The sequence below is a fragment of the Anopheles gambiae genome, chromosome 3, assembly GCF_943734735.2.
Source record: "Anopheles gambiae chromosome 3, idAnoGambNW_F1_1, whole genome shotgun sequence".
In the NCBI taxonomy this organism is placed as follows: domain Eukaryota; kingdom Metazoa; phylum Arthropoda; class Insecta; order Diptera; family Culicidae; genus Anopheles; species Anopheles gambiae.
Genome location: NC_064602.1, coordinates 48441603 through 48461337, shown reverse-complemented (window position 1 = coordinate 48461337; position 19735 = coordinate 48441603). Strand labels below are relative to the sequence as shown.

General features: G+C 45.1%; 2 protein-coding genes across 3 annotated transcripts; both read right to left on the bottom strand.

The window, feature by feature from the left end:
* Positions 1 to 6842: 6842 nt before the first annotated feature.
* Positions 6843 to 10266, bottom strand: LOC3292631 (protein croquemort). Of its 2 annotated transcripts, none has more exons than XM_061657183.1 (5): positions 10136 to 10266; positions 8251 to 9042; positions 7326 to 8164; positions 7159 to 7249; positions 6843 to 7088 (listed from the first exon to the last, which is right to left on the bottom strand). In XM_061657183.1, exons 2-5 carry the CDS (start codon positions 8689 to 8691, stop codon positions 6975 to 6977), a joined length of 1485 nt encoding a protein of 494 aa, XP_061513167.1. In that variant the 5' UTR covers positions 8692 to 9042; positions 10136 to 10266; the 3' UTR covers positions 6843 to 6974. The 2 variants fall into 2 exon arrangements, with proteins under 2 accessions (XP_061513167.1, XP_061513166.1); XM_061657182.1 differs by lacking the exon at positions 10136 to 10266 and adding an exon at positions 9193 to 9502.
* Positions 10267 to 14131: 3865 nt separating this feature from the next.
* Positions 14132 to 17815, bottom strand: LOC1279551 (ornithine decarboxylase antizyme). Its single transcript, XM_554017.4, is given in 4 exon segments — positions 14132 to 16862; positions 16984 to 17032; positions 17034 to 17154; positions 17715 to 17815. Coding segments are annotated over 4 exon segments (765 nt in total). The 3' UTR covers positions 14132 to 16368.
* Between the last annotated feature and the right edge of the window lie 1920 nt (positions 17816 to 19735).

Genomic DNA, 19735 nt, shown 5'->3' with positions numbered 1-19735 from the left:
TAAAGGCTCATGCCCTCAGTCTAGAAGTAATTCTTAAAGGTTTCCGTTTAACAGGGAATAACGACTGGGTAATTTAAAAAATAAATTAAAAAAAGGTGGTGGCGCCATCTGTTGCTGGGTGCAGGGAATATCGACTGGATCATTTAAAAAATAAATTAAAAAAAGCTGGTGGCGCCATCTGTTGCTGGGTGGATAGCCAGTTAGTGGTGCTTAGTTGTGATGGGAAAAATGAACTTTTCGTCGGAATCCATTCCGGCAGCTCCTAATTTTTCTGCGATCAATTCCGGATAGTAGATCCGGTACCAGTTTCCGGAATCGATTCCGAAATCAGATTCGGCTCCGAAATTAGTTCCAGGATCGGCTCCGGAATTGGTTCCAGGATCGGTTCCGAAATTGGAATCGGCTATGGAATTGATTCCGAACACGGAATCGGGTGTCAGCACCTACACGTATGGTCCAAAATAGCCGAAGTCATACAAACTCATGAAAAAGTCTGCTCCCTTGCGTTCTGGCGCCCACCCGACCTTTACCGAGCCAACCCGAATAGTTGTGTTCGTTAAACATGTGTGCGTATCAGGTAGCAGCATTAGTACTGCTTACCTCTACCAAACAGAACTCTAGGTTTAATGTTTAAAATGACGAGGGAATTAAACGATCTAGTGTGTGTGAAAACTTTGTATTATGCATTACTTATGTTGGGGAGTGCCCTCGTGTAGACGGCCTTACAGGTGCAGATGCTGCATGGGCCTCCTTCTCTCAGGTGACAGGGACTGTCACCTGGAGACGAAGCAAGCACGAAGAGGTCACTCCCCCACGAGCCGAGCCGAGAGATAGACGTGAGCGGGTCTCCGTCTAAGGATTTGTAGAATATAAGTTTCATTGTAATAGATATAAGTTTTATAATCTGAGACTGTTTATGTTTTGTTTACCGTCAAGTTAAGTTGAGAGCGTAGACATAACAACTTACTTACTTATCCGGCGCTACAACCGCTTTGCTGTCTTGGCCTGCCTCAGGAGTGTCCGAAACCGCTCGCGGTCTCGCGCCTTGGTCTGCCGGTCCGTTATCCCGGTAGATATCTTTTGTCCTTGTGGACGGTCTAAAAAGTCTTTACGGGCTGGGTCGTCCGATTCCATTTTATTTTTCTTTATTTTTATAGAGACTTTGAGCCAATTGGCCTCATTCGCCTCTTGTCCGATTCCATGCGTACAACATAACCAGCCCACCGGAGCCTGGCTAGTGATGGGTAATCCGGAGCGAAGTCATGGATCAACTCCGACTCCGGTGCGCAAAATATGACTCTGATTCCGGATCATAACCAGATTTGACTACGGATCAGTCCGGATCAATCCGGATCAGTTCGGATCAGTCTGGATCAGTCCGGATCAGTCTGGATCAGTCCGGATCAGTCCGGATCAGTCCGGATCAGTCCGAATCAATCCGGATCAGTCCGGATCAATCCGGATCAGTCTGAATCAGTCCGGATCAGTCCGGATCAGTCCGGATCATACCGGATCAGTTAAGATCAATCCGGATCAGTCCGGATCAATCCGGATCAGTCCAGATGAGTCTGGATCAGTTCGGATCAATCCGGATCAGTCCAGATCAGTTTAGATCAATCCGGATCAGTCTGGATCAGTCCGAATCAATCCGGATCAGTCCGGATCAGTCCGGATGAGTCTGGATTAGTCTAGATCAGTCCGAATCAATCCGGATTAGTCTGGATCAGTCCGGATCAGTCCGGATCAGTCCGGATCAGTCCGGATCAGTCCGAATCAATCCGGATCAGTCCGGGTCAGTCCGAATCAATCCGGATCAGTCCGGATCAATCCGGAACAGTCCGGATCAGTCCGATCAGTCTGGATCAATCCAGATCAGTCTGGATCAGTCCGAATCAATTCGGAACAGTCCGGATCAATCCGGATCAGTCCGGATCAGTCCGATCAGTCCGGATCAATCCGGATCAGTCCGGATCAGTCCGAATCAATACGGATCAGTCCGGATCAGTCCGGATCAATCTGGATCAGTCCAGATGAGTCTGGATCAGTCCGGATCAATCCGGATCAGTCTGGATCAGTCCGAATCAATCCGGATCAGTCCGGATCAATCCGGATCAGTCCGGATCAGATCGGATCAGTCCGGATCAGTCCGATCAGTCTGGATCAGTCCGAATCAATCCGGATCAGTCCGGATCAATCCGGATCAGTCCGGATCAGTCCGATCAGTCCGGATCAATCCGGATCAGTCCGGATCAGTCCGAATCAATACGGATCAGTCCGGATCAGTTCGGATCAATCTGGATCAGTTCAGATGAGTCTGGATCAGTCCGGATCAATCCGGATCAGTCTGGATCAGTCCGAATCAATCCAGATCAGTCCGAATCAGTCCGGATGAGTCTGTATTAGTATAGATCAATCCGGATCAGTCTGGATCAGTCCGGATGAGTCTGGATCAATCCGGATCAATCCGGATCAGTCCGGATCAGTCCGAATCAATCCGGATCAGTCCGGGTCAGTCCGAATCAATCCGGATCAGTCCGGATCAATCCGGAACAGTCCGGATCAGTCCGATCAGTCTGGATCAATCCGGATCAGTCTGGATCAGTCCGAATCAATCCGGATCAGTCCGGATCAATCCGGATCAGTCTGAATCAGTCCGGGTCAGTCCGGGTCAGTCCGGATCAGTCCGGATCAGTCCCGATCAGTCCGGATCAGTCCGGATCATTCCGGATCAGTCCGGATCATTCCGGATCAGTCCGGATCATACCGGATCAATCCGGATCAGTCCGGATCAGTCCGGATCAATCCGGATCAGTCCAGATGAGTCTGGATCAGTTCGGATCAATCCGGATCAGTCCAGATCAGTTCAGATCAATCCGGATCAGTCTGGATCAGTCCAAATCAATCCAGATCAGTCCGGATCAGTCCGGATCAATCCGGATCAGTCCAGATGAGTCTGGATCAGTCCGGATCAATCCGGATCAGTCCGGATCAGTTCAGATCAATCCGGATCAGTCCGGATCAATCCGGATCAGTCCGGGTCAGTCCGAATCAATCCGGATCAGTCCGGATCAATCCGGAACAGTCCGGATCAGTCCGATCAGTCTGGATCAATCCGGATCAGTCCGGATCAGTCCGAATCAATACGGATCAGTCCGGATCAGTCCGGATCAATCTGGATCAGTCCAGATGAGTCTGGATCAGTCCGGATCAATCCGGATCAGTCCGGATCAGTTCGGATCAGGCTGGATCAGTCCGGATCAATCTGGTTCAGTCCGGATCAGTTCGGATCAGTCTGGATCAGTCCGGGTCAATCCGTACCAGTCCGGGTCAGTCCGAATCAATACGGATCAATCCGGATCATTCCGGATCGATTCGGATCAGTCCGGATCAGTCCGGATCATTCCGGATCATTCCGGATCAGTCCGGATCATACCGGATCATACCGAATCAATCCGGATCAGTCCGGATCAGTCCGGATCAATCCGGATGAGTCTGGATCAGTTCGGATCAATCCGGATCAGTCCAGATCAGTTCAGATCAATCCGGATCAGTCCGGATCAGACTGGATCAATCCGGATTAGTCTAGATCAATCCGGATCAGTCTGGAGCAGTCCGGATGAGTCTGGATCAATCCGGATCAATCCGGATCATTCCGGATCATTCCGGATCAGTTCGGATCAATCCGGATCAGTCCAGATCAGTTCAGATCAATCCGGATCAGTCCGGATCAGACCGGATCAATTCGGATTAGTCTAGATCAATCCGGATCAGTCCGGATGAGTCTGGATCAGTCTGGATCAGTCCGGATCAATCCGAATCAGTCCGGATCAATCCGGATCAGCCCGGATCAATCCGGATCAGTCCGGATCAGTCCGGATCAGTCTGGATGTGTCCGGACTGATCCGGACTCGGTGTCGATGTGTCCGAGGGTTTTCTCGTGCGCACTCCTCCCCTCCCCCCCCCACCCACGCTACACAGTCTGGAGCAACTCCGAGTCCTACTCCGGAAAAAATTGTATTTACCCATCACTAAGCCTGGCGAGCTTACTACGCGGTACGACAGTGAGGTCGCCGTACATCTCCTACAGCTCGTTATTATTGCGGCTCCTCAATTGTCCTTCCTGTTATGTTCTGCAGTTTACTACTTTATTTAAACACTTACACAACGTACAGAATAAATAAAACATATTGACACAAACAATAAACAATAAAGTGTTTAAATCACAAATGCGGTGGCCGCGCACCAGCCCCACCAAGCGCCCCTGCCGAGAGCTTTGCGCTGCTCCTGGACGTTGACCGGTGGCAGCGCAACTGCCACGGCAAGTCCAGGGGTCGGCACGGCTGCCCACAACACTTCCACACATACAGGGCCAAGTATCCTTCTGAGCATCTTCCTCTCGAACGCGGCTAAGAGGGTTTCGTCAGATTTGGACAGTGTCCATGTTTCAGAGGCGTATGTGAGTACTGGTACTATATAGGCTCTTTGATAGTTTCCGACTATCTCTTCGACGTGCGGAACAAGGCGATTCTGAAGGATCAGGGAGAATATTTTATAGGCGGTATTCAACACCGTAATACCCCTGTAGTTGTAGCAGTCCAACCTGTCTACCTTCTTGTATATGGGTTAGATGATGCCGAGATTCCAATCACAAGGCATCGATTCGCTATCCCACACCTCAGTAACAATTTGATGGTAGTAGATTGGCCGCAGCGAACAATTTGGTTGTTGGAAGTACCAAATTTGCGCACAACAAAATCCATAAGGTTACATAGACGCACCCAGATGGAGTAACCCTCAACCAGATTGACCACTTGTTATTATGCCGCCGACAGTTGAGTCTGTTAAATGTCAGAACATATCGAGGAGCCAATATCGATTCCGATCACTACTTGGTTGGCTTAGTGATACGTTGTAGAATCGCCCGCCCCCGCGCCAATGGGAGCGGAGAAAACACGCAGCCTCGGCTCATCACGGACTCTCTAAGGGACATTACTGTCCAACAGGAATTCAAGACCGCTTTAGACGATTCTCTACTACCAGAAAATAGATATGAAACTACGAGCGAGAGGTGAAACGCTCTAAAAACAAAAATAATAGACTGTGCAAGAAATATACTCCGACCACGTCGTGGCAACACCGAATCTGGCTGGTTCGACGATGAATGCAGACAAGTGACCAAACATAAGAATACTGCATACCGAGCAATGCAGCAACGGCATAAAACGCGGGCATGCGCAGAGGAATATTTATATATTAAGCTTAAACGACTGGAAAATTGTATATCCATAGAAAAAAAATTAAAGCTCCATAGCTTCATTTGTTTGCTCAATAGATGGCGTGTTACATATCATCATTATATTGCTGTCCTTTTCTTGTAATGTGATTCGACAAATTTTATCTAATCATTACCTATATAACCTTCTAACTTTCCGAGCAAAAATCTATATGAATGGTCGGGTGGTCAGATACGTGGGTATCAACACCAACGATCATTACTCAAATCTCACTTGCTTCAGTGCTGGTGGTTTACATTACAACAGTACAGAGGGAATGAGAAAGCTCTCCTCCAAGCGTGGAAGCTCCACTGGTTGGGTATCCCACTAACAGATGGCGCCACCAGCTTTTTGCTATTTTTAGAATGCATGAGTCGTTTGCCGTCTGCTAAACGAAGTCTTTCTATATTCCGTTTAGGCTGAGAGCTTGAGTCGTTTAGAACCCATTTAGAAGTCGTTTAGTGGATGTGTGGCATTTGGGGAGTACGCCATATATTGAGCAAACCAGTGAAGCTATGAAGCTTTCGTTTTTTCTAAATAATTTCGTTTTGGAAATTTTATTATCCTGTCGTTTAAGCTTGATCTGTGACGCTTGGGGTGTATTTGACCACAAGAGGTGAGTTATTTTATTAGGCTTTTTAGGCGTTGATCAGATGAAGATAGGCGAATCACATTGCAATAAGAAGGACTGCCGTGCCGTCCTTAGCTGCGGCTCTAACGGTAGGCTGACTAGGCGATCGCCTAGGACCCCGTCACTTTTGGAGGCTCCGTAGATCGGTAGTATGTATAAAAGATGACAGAGACTAGGACTACTAGGATCCCGAGACTGGCGAATCACTTGAACCCTCCCCTCCCCCGGTCAGTCCATCCATGAGCACCCACAGCAATTAAAAGAGACTGTTCAATCTCCAAACAGCAAGCTAGAAGCCAGCTACACACCCCTTCACTCACCATGTATAGGGAGCCTCAACTCGTCTTACTGCCTAGGGCCCTTAATCCCAGTCCACTGGACTTGCCATCGGTCAATGTCCACGAGGACGACAGTGTGTCACAGCCGTTAAAGCGTAATCTGTGGTGCATGGATTTAGACTGTAGTTGAAAGGCAGTTAAAAGTCCAATTAATGAGATCGGGCTATTTTCAAGCACTTCAAATCCCTTAAGGCTCGAGTCGATCTCATCCGGTTTCACGATTCAAGATACACTAAATTCACAATATAAATGAATGGTGTTAGCTAAAGCAACTCTAGATATAGACGAGTCAACAACGTCGTCTAGTTAAAGTCATAGTCATCTAATTTTAAAGTCAACGTCGCTCAAAGCCCTGGAAGCCAGTCGATCATTTTATATCCAGAGAAAAAGTTCTCCCTTTCCTTCTAATCTCTAACTCTCCTAAAGACTCCTTATACGCTGGATTAAGTAAACATCCTGTTATCTTGTAGTGACTTTATCCTCCGGAAGGCTAGTCGGCGATGTGATGGTCATTTCATACAAATTACACTAAACGCTTAGGTCATCCAGGTAGAGATAAAAGATTGATAACCACAGAAAAGGGGGAAAAAACTCCAAAACTATTTATCCAAAACTTGAGCACAGCCCAGAGTTTATTTGTTAAAAAGAAAACCATAGGAATAAGTATATAAAACAAATAGATAATGAATCACTCGGTCAGGTTTGTCGTTCCGACAGTATATAGCTTAAGTGTTAGTCTTTCCACACGAAGAATGCAGCGTAGAGCGACAGTCCCAGCAGCAAAGCGGCCACACCGCACAGTGCGAAAGCAGTATAGATGAATCCCCATCGAAGGTCTTCGATAAGCTGGAAAGATGAGAACGTTTTTCGTTAAAATGTACCGCAAAGTATTGAAATGGTGCGACAGTAACTCTACCTTCAGATCATCGGCAATATCTTTGGTAAGTACCATGCGCTGCTCTATCCAAAATGCGGGAATGATAACGTCTGGCACGTCTCGGAACAGCCTGCAGTGGAAAGGTGCACCAGTTAGCACACATTCACAAAGCGAATGACACACACAAAAACACAGAAACTACTTACGCCATGCCATTATCTCTGAGATGCATATTGTACTGAATGCGACCATTGGCCGCCATTGGGATGCCGGAGAATGGATGCAATGCGAAGCGGAACTCGTGCTTGGCACGGTCCGGCTCCATTCCCGTCACAGCCGTCCGGTAACTGGGATGGGCGAGGTAGAAGTGCGGATAGCTTACTACCAGCGGCGCACCGAACTTGCACTCCGACACGTCGAGCACACCGGGCCGATAGAACGGACACTGGTCGATGGGCGATGTACACTGGCACTCGGTTTCCGGGATGGTGTGTCCGTTGTCAAAGTTTCGTGCATCGCCGACCCACAGCTCACCATCCAGCCCGTGCACCGTAAACTCGCGCTCATGGCGCAACGTGATCGCACTGCACAGATCGGGCAGGAAGAGATTAAGCGGCCGAATGTTATCGCCCAGATTGCGTCCCATCGGTGGCCACACTTCACCCGCCGAGCCGCGCACCTGCCCGCAGACTCCGCGATAGTTCGGCACCTGGGGCGCATTGTTCCACTGGCGCATTACGCCCGTGTTGATGTGATTATCCGTGCCCGTGCCCATCTGGAATGTCCCATCGTACGTGAGACTTTCATTGCGCTCAACGAACCATCCAAACCCTTCCCATGGGGGCAAGCTGATGTCGGGCACAGTGCCGGGCGGCAGGGCGCCCAGCAAATCGCGCAACGTCGTTAGCAGCGTGTCCGGATGTCCATCGAACAGCATCTCATGTACGGGCACATCCTTGTACAGAAACTCGGCCAGATTGTTCGCCATTATGATACCATCGAGCAGGGGCAGCAAAGGGTCACCTTCCAGCGTTTTACCGACCGTCTGATTGTGGTGATAAGAATATAAAGGGGGGCGGGGCTCAATTAGTCAGCAAAGACCTGCAGCTTGCACACGGCTCCATATCTTACCGCCAGCACTGGATTCAGCGTCGTCACACGATCGTTGAAGTAATCACCATTCGAAAGTTCGGGCATGTAGTGCCAGATGCGTTTCTGGTTGAAGGTGATCGTATCGTTGTCGTTGAACGATACCATACCACGCTCGTGGCGCTCGGAAAAGACGTACGGTCCCATCTGCACAAAGTTGGGCCGCACGTTCGGGTCCCGGATCTGCTCCGGGTTGGTCCAGTGAAACAGATAGATGTCGAAGAAGATCGGCACCTCACCGTCGAAGAAGTTCTCGTACACGCGGGCACCCTCCTTCACGCGGAACTCAGTCAGCGCGACGGCATCGATGATGGCGGGCAGACCGAAGCCGAAAAAGGCGGCCGCCGCAAAGATGGCCACCACACCGCCAAAGGCCCATAGCTTTTTGGCGTTGTTGGAATATCGCTTCGAACAGCAGCACATGGTTCAGCCTGTGTGCAGCTGCAGTAACAACAGCAACTGGTAACACTGTCCGGCACACGGTCTGGTGCGGTCACTGGAATTTGCTACAACACGACACCGGGTTTGACCACTCGTACGTGGTGGTACCTGTGTACTAACCTTTTGACACGGCACTGCAGTGCAGGATGAGCCCCCAGCGGGTAAAGAAGCCAGATTACAAACCTCCCGTTGCCTTTATCGCATAGGTTTTCTGCCTGGTTTTCTTTTCGCTACCTTGTGCTACGATACGCTAACGAGGATTTCGATGCTATATATTTTTTATAGATTTTGATCAAAATGCTCCTGCTGTCGTTACTGATTTACTGTCGGGTACTATAAAGATAAATCGCCAGATTAGAGAATGGAAGGTGTACTAGTAGTGTTGTACGATTGTGCGTAGTGTATAACAACGTATGGCACTGTAATACCGATTAAGTTTATCAGAACTCAAGTCCCCCCCCCCCCTCACGCCAGCACACGTACCGTAATCTTTTCTTTGAACCTAATCCATACATTATTTTGCTGCTGGTGTGCTTTCGTACATGTTTTTTTTATTGGTTTGCTGTTGTATTGTTTAGTATTATCTTGTGCGAAGATATAGGTTTATTGTACACTGCATACTTAAGGCCAGTTATGCGTTGTTTGGTGTTGGGGAGGTGTTGCACATTGTTCTCACCGGGTGCACTGGAGCGATTGTATAATATCGAGATCGATTAAACTGCAGCTCCCTATCGGATTTGAGCTGGCGACAATCGATCGATCGCACCCTTCCATGGTAACGGGGTTTCGTTGTTTTGTGAGCAGTGGCGGATTAAGGGTATCGGGGCCCCTAGGCAGTAAGATGAGTTGAGGCCCCCTGTAAATGGTAAATGGTGGTCCGGGAGGAGGGGGGGGGGGGGAGGGTGTTAGCGGCATTAAACTGGCTGTTGAGAGTTTGAACGCCGTCGGGGGGCCCTACGATCAACAGTCATAGGCTCTAAAATTGATTCGCCAGCCTCGGGGCCCCAACGTCCATCCTTCCGGGGGCCGTTGTCGCTGGTACTCTGTCCATACGGCATACTATAGAATGGCGATCTACGGGGCCCCTTAATCGGCGGGGCCCCAGGCGACCGCCTAGTCCGCCTACCGTTAGATCCGCCACTGTTTGTGAGCTGTACCGAAAGTCCTGCTATCATGCAACTGTGGCCACTTCGAAAATGATCATAAGCATGATTTAACGCACACGGGAGTTTTACTTACGAAACGCATCCTTATTGATTGCCCTATTTCTATACACTAAAAGTGATCACTACTTGTAACAATGGTTTAAATTCTAATAAGACTTGCACGTCTTGCAGGGCTATTTTTATCAACACATTATGTCAATGGTACCAGCTTGAGGCGCGAGGGGGTGGGGGGAGGTAGGGCTTGAAAGAATTTTAAGTACCTCTCTCTCTGTGCCGCAACAGGTGTGGATGGGTGTGCAAACAAAAATGAAAAAGAAAGGCGTAGATCAATCCCTAGCAATTAAGTGCGAAACGCCCTGATTGAACTCTGGTCAGGTATTGTTCGCGCCAAACGCGTCAAACCAAGGGGGGTGGTTTGAAGAAAACTGAGAATCAAGACGATCGCTAAGGGACGGCACCGGATCTTATCTTCGCACCGCCTGTTCTCGTCCAGCAAGAGGGAAAGAAAGAGAGCGTTAGTGTGTGTGTTTGAAGAGTAAAACAGGTAGATTGATGGTGTGGATTACGATTCCCTTTCTGATAAACCGTATTGACGAAGGTTGCGCGGATAAGTCGCGCTCCATTGTGGTCTCCCACCCGCGACTTTCAATCTTATCGATAACAATCTTATCAGGGCGTAGTAATTTATTAATGACGGCTAGGCTCTACGGCTAGCTTCGATGCAATCGCACTTGCGCCGCTGTTTAAAGGACGCTGAACCGAGCATTCCAATAGAGCTGGTTGGTGTGGTTTTTATGCCGCCAGGCAACAGGGAACGACGTTTGTAGAATTTGGCTCCTTTTTGCCAAACATTTATTGCTAATAAACTATGCAATAACGGGTCATTAATTTACACACCACATGCCGTCAATGAACAGACATTTCAATAAATGCGATACAATTTTCTTAACACAAACGTTCATGCAAGACCACAGTTGACTGAATAGGCAACAACGTTTGAAAGTGGTGCGTGTGCAATACGGACATGGTTGCCTGTGTAATTAAAGTTACATTTGTTTTATCGTTCAAAATATCTTATAATTATAATTGCCAAATTAACTTAAGCACAACCACATCCAAAAACCAACTCATTCTCTCCGACAATGAGAATAATTACAATCGTACCGTATTGACACACTCATCAAACCTAATCTCTATTAATTCTAACCCAAAATATCTTATAACCATTACCGAAAAATAATAATACAATATATGTGTGATTTCTTTGCTTTTTTTCGCAATGAATTTGAGATTTTTTACAGCCCAAAAACTGGCCCAAGGCTCCGAATCAAAGGGATTCATTTAACGTTACCGTTACGCCGCAATATCGGTTCAAATAACCGTTCCGATCGTTCCGACTAGGCATGGGCAAAACGATTCTTTACACCGAACGCGAACGAACTAGTTCGCTCACCAAAAAGAACCGAACGCGAACGACGATTCTTTCGTTCTTTGTTTCATGAGGTTTTTATTCACAAAGAACGCTCGTTATCTTTTTCATTTACCCACCATAGACGCATACTGTAGCCAAAGAAGTACTCATTCTGCGGTTGAAACCAATCATTTAAAAACATTAAACACTTGGCTGTCTGGTCAACACAATCCATCGCAAAACCGACCAAAAACTAGCATGTAAAAAACTAATACGAGCAAAAATGTCTCCTGCATATATTGTACCCCATGCCTTATACACACTTAAGGATTCTATTTAAAAAATCTACTTAAATATGGATCAACATGATGAGCGCAATCAATTCAGTTCAGTTCATTCGCGAACAATGACTAATCCGTTTGAACGGGCTCGATCTATTGAATTGTATAGGTATAATTTCCATACCAACAGAACACAGATCGAACACCAGTTCGAACGCGTTCGATGAATTCAGTTGTGTAGGTACGATTTATACACCAACAGAACACAGAACGAACACTAACGGATCAGATCGAACGCGTTCGATGAATTCAGTTGTGTAGGTACGATTTACACACCAACAGAACACAGATCGAACACCAGTTCGAACGCGTTCGATGAATTCAGTCGTATAGATACGATTTCCACACCAACAGCACACGTATCGAACACTGCTGGACAAATTCGACGGCGTTCGAGGAATTGAGTTGTATGGGTACGATTTCAACACCAACAGGGTACATTTTGATCTCTGACGACCCGTTCGCACGGTGCGAGAAAGAGCGAGAAAGCAATATGATTTTGCACGTTTCATTACCACATTTATGTGTGCCGTCGAACACTGAACGGAACGTTCGAACGCGTTCGGTGTAGTCAGTTTCTTCCAAAAGTCCTGGTCGTTCTTTTTGTTAAGAACCTCGTTCGTTCGTGCACTTTACCGAACTGTTCGAACGGTGCGATTCTCGTTCATTTTACACATGCCTAATTAGAACCCATCCAACCGTTCCTGTCCTGTCTGTCCTGTCCTGACCTGCTAAGTTCAGAATGTTTAGTCTAGTTCTGATTATTTCGTTTTTATGGAACAGAACAAACCTACTAGGTTCACTCCGGAGCAAGCATCACTACTCCGGATAGATCCGCCTTCGGCGATCGAATTCTGCCGGCCTTAGTCACCTTTACAATGTCTGGTTCGCCGTATAGCTTAGCAAGCTCGTGGCTCGTCCTTCGCCTCCTCACTTCATGCTCGAACATGTCGTCAATGATCATCCGGAGATAAAGTTCACATTGCCGGCGGTCTCAAAGTCTGCTGGATTTTAGCAGTCGGTAAAGATCATAGAAAACTTTCCCTACACAATGCGATCGTTCCAAAAAAATCCCGGGCTGAACCACCGGCATTGTTCACCAATTCAATACTTCACGTACGAGTTTGAGGTACGCCTCACATAAATCTGCAGTCGTTCGGTCGATGATAACAAAGTCATCCGTATGATCCGAAGACAACGTAGTGGAAAGATCTGTAGAATATCGTGTGACGGATGTTGTTGTTTATCCTCGCGTCTCGTATGACACCAAGGCGATGCTAAAGAGTAGACAGGGTAGTGGGTCACTTTGCTTCAAACCCATGGAAAATTCGCACCTCAACATTGCACAGCTGGATCAATATCACGGGAAAGTGATTCCGCTGTATGAAATTGTTCCTTTGGGATTGTACCTGTCTTTACCTTCCTCGTTTACGATACTCAACCAGGTTTGTCATAATTTCTTCTGCTGCTGCTACCTTTTTGTTGGTGATGATGTGATCGAGAGGCCTATACTATGCGAAGTTATACTATGGGTCTGGTATTGAATGCCCTAGCACAGCGATCGGCAAACTTTGCGACCGAAAGAGCAATATTCTAAAAACATGCTTGAAGAATTTTACGTGAAGAGCCAGCCAAATAGATACACCAAGAGCAAAAATGCCATGTTGATAAACCAAGTCAAGAGCCGCATTTTGCCGATCGCTGCCCTAGCCGCACAAAAGATGGGATGTGTGTTGGACTGGTGGATTTGTCTATAAAAGTTTTCTCATTGCAACGACATTATTTCAATGGCGTGCAGTAGTTTTCCTGGTAAAAGCCTGCAGTTGATGATCTAAAGTAGGATATGATAGCGCGACGCTTAAAATACCAAAGTGAGTGATTTCAGTGTAATGAATATTATGAATATGAACAGATTCATGAATCTGTATGAATATGAAGGAATCTTTGACATTATTCACTGAATCTGAATCTCGGCTGCAAAGATTCATGAATCTGCAAAGATAAATGAATCTCCAAAGATTAATGGATCTTCAAAGGTTAATGAATCGCTCAAAACTCATGGATCTTAAAAAAGATTCATGAATTTCAAAGGATTCATACACCTTGAAGGATTTACGAATCTCTATGGATTCATACAGTGGCGGATCTAAAGGTAGGCGGACTAGGCGGTCGCCTGGGGCCCCACCGATTTGGGAGCCCCGTAAATCGCCATTCTATAGTATGCCATATGGACAGAGTACTAGCGACAAGGGTCCCCGGAAGGATGGCTGATGGAGCCCCGAGGCTGCCGAATCATGATTTTGTTGATATCATTTCGGAGAATTCATAACGGGTATGTAACTTTTATCCGGTGTTGGTATACAGAATCTGTGTCCGTTTATTCTTTCATGTTACCCACAAGTCCGTAAATTCATTACATTTATTTCGGAACGAGAGTGAAAACAAACTTTTTTTGAAACTTAACTTGTCACTGTTACGTTGCACAAGTAAAGAAACGAATGATGTGTCAAAAGTATATTCACTTCAAATTTTATTTCGTATCAATTGTTATCAAGCACAATGTCTTTAGAAAGAAGTTCAAACAAAACACGAGATAATCAATCGTATGGAAATTTAAAGTGTATTTTAAAAAAAAGCTCTTTGTTTATATGTTTTCTTTGTTGTGATAGATAAAAATAGTAATAAGAATAATATATATGCAGGGTTGCGTACAGTACTTTCCTGCCTCCAAACCCATTAACAACATATAAAGTTGGGGAAGAAGTAAACGAGAACAACAACGCGGTGTTTATAATTGTTTCGAAAAATCATCCCCTCTCTCATCCTTGCTTTTTCTGTCTCTATTCAAGGTGTTATGCCTTTTGATTCATGCTTACTTTTTCCCTTATTTTGTTTTGAGATACATTCCCATTTTCGTGTCAAGTTGTTTCAAACATTTTCTGCTATAAGTTTACAGGTTCTACTGCCTCGTTTTCATTGTTTGCCTAATGGTACTTACACAGTCTGTAGGGAAAGGGTTTGAAGCTGTTGCACTGTTACACACACATTGACAACATACATCGATTACCATTACCCTACAAACGTATAGGTTTCCACAAGCTTGAATGTGTGTCGATGCAGAGAGGAACTGTTGAACATTTTGCTACAATGCAAAGCATTACAATACCATCATCGGTGGTGGAATCTTAGCAAATTCATTGAAATATTAGAAGGGAAACATTAAAATTATGTATTACATAGGTATAACGTAAGTGCTTAACTCTAATAAATGTTGTGGAAACGTGCCAGAAATATATCATTTCATCGATAAACGAAACAGTTGCTAAGGTCATCTCGTGATAGGGCGGACACATTGCAACGCTCAGTAAGTACTGGTTGTAATATGCTTGTCAGAAATTAAAGTAAGAAACACAAAGAGACATATATCAGCTGAGTTAGACAACATAACGAAACCAACGCAACTAGTGCAACTATATACGGGACAAGATCGTCCAACAAACTTGTATGATCGTTCAACTTGCATTACGAGGGAAATCGTACCTCCGGATCGGTCATTTTCTCTACGCTCTTCCCTGTTTCATTGGCACTAGCTATACGCCACGCACCGAAGAAGTCTTCTATCTCGTAGTCGACGCTTTTCCTTTTCCCGGTTATCTTTGTTGTGTTGATTATTTACGCAGCTTCTAAAACATGTATCTTGAGGACAAGCCCTAGCTGGCATTTTGTTTACATCATGTTGACACCTCTGTTTTTACTTCTCTGTTACTCTGTTACTTTACTTCTGACAAATCTAATCCATAATATTGCATTTTGAATGACAGTTATTTTTTCGCTGTTTGTTAGTTCATTTTTTTATCTTAGTTGTGTTTCAATATTGACGTGGAAAAGAAAACTGTTGCAAAATGTTTTAAACAATAAACCTTTTTTTTGGGTTTTTTTTTTCAATTTTATGATTTTTTTGCCTTATTTTTTTTTAATGATTTTTTTTGATTACATGATAGTAGCATATCTCTTAAACAATTACAAATCGCAAGTATTTCGACTGGTTAGATCGTGATACCGATTCTGATGATGCTTTTCTTCATTGTTTCAATATTTTACTTCCCATTAGTATTCTACTGTACTGTACGTACGCACTAAAGTTTCTTCAACGTCCATTCATGTAAAGTGTTGCTGTGAAGAACCTAGCTGGTATTGTAATCTTCGAAAAGGGAAATGTTATCTTCTTGGACTTTATATGTATGATTGCGATAGCTTTGTTAAGAATGGGTGTGAAATGGTGGATTTTTCACTGAAGAAACCATTCAACAAGCATAATGGTTGTTAGTTGATGGTGATGCTCGCATATTGAGATGATCTAGAATGTATGCGTATTTTCTAAATAGCATTTCAAACTTGCGTTAAACTATGTATCATACTATTGTATCAAAACGAACGAATTTTGACCAGACCGATTTGGAATGCAACGATCTCTGCCACCAACCGAAGCTCAGTTGGTCAACTTCGTTCTTATCGTTTAAGAGCACTGCATGATGTTGTTGCCGCTCACATCCAGATCGATCGTTGCTTGTTACTATTGATGGTAATATTGTAACACTCACACACACAGCAATACCGATCTAAGACACGAATTTCATTTTAATACAACAGTACCCACGCACGCCTTTCCTTTGTGATACTATGATCCTTGATGACGGATAGTAAGACGGATCATGGTGAAATGGATTTCCGACCGTGTTTTCTACTCCTCAATGCTGTAGACCATGAAGAGATACTCATTCTTCTGCTGCTCGTCGATATGTGGTGGAGCTAGCGGCGACTTCGGGCTGAGCGGCTGAAAACCAACAAAAGAGAACGTTCGTACCAGGTTCGGGCGGTCGAGGCGGTCCTTGCGGATGCACAGTACGACGGCGTCGCATTCCAGCTTCTCTTCGGCGAATTCGAGCAGCGAAATGAACGAGTGTTTCGACGCCTCGTGCGACATTGCAGACGGCAGCGACACGTACAGAATGTTTTCGATTGGGTTAAACACCGTTTCCCAGCTGCTGCACTTTTGGGGTGTTACGAAGAGCTTCAGAGTAATCGGCGTTGGGGCGGATTGACTCAGCACTTCTTGAATTACAGCTGCCTCCTGATGGTTCAAATAGTCGACGGTTGATTCGGGGAAATCCAGATCGTAGTACTCAGAGGAAGCGGTGGTCGTTGTCGAATCGAAAGAATCCTTGCGATTGTATTCTGCAAGCAACAATGGAACACAAGTTGCGTTAGCGCATTCTTAGTTATTTAAAATTACTTGGACAGCAATGCGGCCTCTTCAGTCCTGCTGAAAATATATCGGGGAGAAAATAATCCTTACCCTTCAAGGGAGAGGCCCTATCGTGATCGGTCCTGATTGTTGGGACATCAGGACCACCACAGCGGTCCTACAGCCAACGAAACACAGTAAGAGTCGGAGGCCGCCGACGACGAGGAGGAGGAGGAAATCGTACGTTTACTGGTACGATTACTACTACTAAGACTTGGCTCACTGAAACAATATAGATAAAAAAATAAATGAATACATATAAAAATTAGTTTATTCAATGAACAAAGAATAATACATCCATGACAGACAAAGGCAGCTTAGAATTCGTAAGTATCATTCTTCATTGTGCATAGCTAATGTACGATCGTTTATATATATATATATATATATATATAAAAAACAAGATAATAAATTTGAGGTCGTGCACGTAGTAGGAGTAGTATTAGTGAATAATTCCGAATAATTTGCATTTTGTCACACCAAGCGAGAACCCCGCTTTATTGCAGTGGTAACCTCAGATACGGTAAATATTATACGATCAAGATCCGCTACACGCTGTTATGTAAACGAATGTGTGGTTGAAATTATACACACAATCTTGATAGCACAAATCTTTACATAACCCTGGTGATTACATGGAAAGTATTATGCAGTGCATCGTGAATCACACGTTCCCGTGGTGGTATTTAATCAATTCCAGCTATGTTTGTTTATTAATAGGTGATACTCTTTCCAAACTGGCAATCATTTTGTTTCATGTACGGCGATAGAAGTACGCTTACATTGTCATAGTTCTCGCCATCGTACGGCCAGAATGTGCCGTTTCAGATGTATCGGCAACCTCAGTAGCGGCGGCAACAAATGCAGAAGTTGGCACTTTCATGTTGAAAACGTTCAAACTTTACACAGCAAATTAAACAAAAACACACACACACACACGATCACGGTGGTTCGAAGCGTTTGTTGCGTTTGAAAGTTATTTTGTTTGCCGGTTGTGTCTTTCTTTTATTTTTTACAACAGATTTCAGCACTAAACTGTAAGTGGTAATAGCTCCGATGGTATAATGGTTGCAAATACGATGAAAATTTTTCACACAAAATTGTAACAACCAGTCACACTTCAAGTTGCTTCAAAGGAAATCTTTCGAAATGACTTCACCGCGATATCTCATCGAATATAATAGCGCTCATTTTCTCGGACAGATGCCGACTGATTGTCTTTCCCGAGAGCCAAGGCGTTGAAAGGGATCGCATGATCGCACCCTCGGACAAACCTTCATCACCAACACATTGACGGTTGCAAAAAAGTGCTGTGTATATGCTTTTTTCCTGCCAAGACAGTAGTATCGAACGAAGGATGCCTTGCCATACCCTGCGAGTGTGTTTACGCTAAACACAACTACATTGTCCGCTTCGCAAAGAGCTTCACATCACATTCGGATGGCAAATAATAAGTAAAAACAGAATAGTCAAACACAGCCAAACTCGCGCACACATACACCGAGGGCTACAACAACTACACTACGATCTGCAAATGTTTTGGTTTTGATAGAATGTTTGTGTTTGTATGTAGAAGAGCAGGGTAACGCGGTGGCGTGACTGTGGATACATTTTGCAAGCAAGCAAAGTCTCTCCTCCAAATCAAATTCTTACACAGGCTTGAAAATATATTGCAACCGTTTTAATTTTGCGAATAAATCACTGCTTCGTATGCTAACAAAAATACCATAAAGACGCCCTTCCGGTCTTCAAGGAATTTTATAAAGAAATATTACGAAACCTGTACTACCTAGCATGGTGAAAAGTGATACTGAATTATTTGGATTAATATTAAAATACAGTTGTTCGCGGAAAAGTAATACTAAAAGTAAATTACGCATTTAACAACGCGCACCTCGACATTGCATGCAAAACCCACCAGAACCACACATAAGAAAAGAAATGTGTCATTCTCGAGTATTTTTATCTCAATCTTTGGTAGTATGGATGGTAAAAATCCCCCCCCCCCCCCCCCCCTCTGTCTGGCTGACTGACTGTGCGAGTAAACGAGTGGCTCTACTACAAGTACTGCGCTGCTTCGCTATCTTCTTCTCTCGGTGTCATTTAGCAAATTGCGCACTTGCCTGATTTCAGGTTCGGCCATTTCGTCCACGAGAGCGCGCGGCGTTCATTCCCCTGCCAAATATAAACAACAGAGCACGGGGCACGATCGACCTTTTCCTCTTCTGGTGGTGGTAATGGTGGAGTGTTGGTATGCATCTAACACAACACATCAACCAAACCAACAACAGCCAGTGCTGCACACCATTTAAAAACAAATCAATGTATCGTTAAAAGGCTAAGCTTTCCGAGGCTGATAGAGGTCAAAATTACACGCTAGGCAGGGTGGTCACATCAAAGATACAGATAGAGCACACCGTATGATGGCGGCTATTGGCTTCAACGTTATTTGATAAATTTAGAAAAACACATATACTACCAACTAAGCGGAATTGCAGCTGTAGTAGAGCAGAAAACGATACTACCTTTTCAACGATTCAAGCCGGGCGTATGGCGAAATATGTTTTCCGTCTCGTTTTTCCAAGTTTACAACCGAGCGCATGAAAGAATTAAAATAAACCGGCAATATTCCGGCACCGAAAGAAAGAGAGCAAGGCGGGCTGTGGGGTATGCTGTTTTTGGCGGGGTCAACAGTATCTTCCCAGTGTGGATAACACGTGGGTGCGATTAAACGCACGCGGAAAGACACGCCCGGTTCTTACCTTGAACTTGTGCCAATTTACGTGCAAAATAAACACCGAAG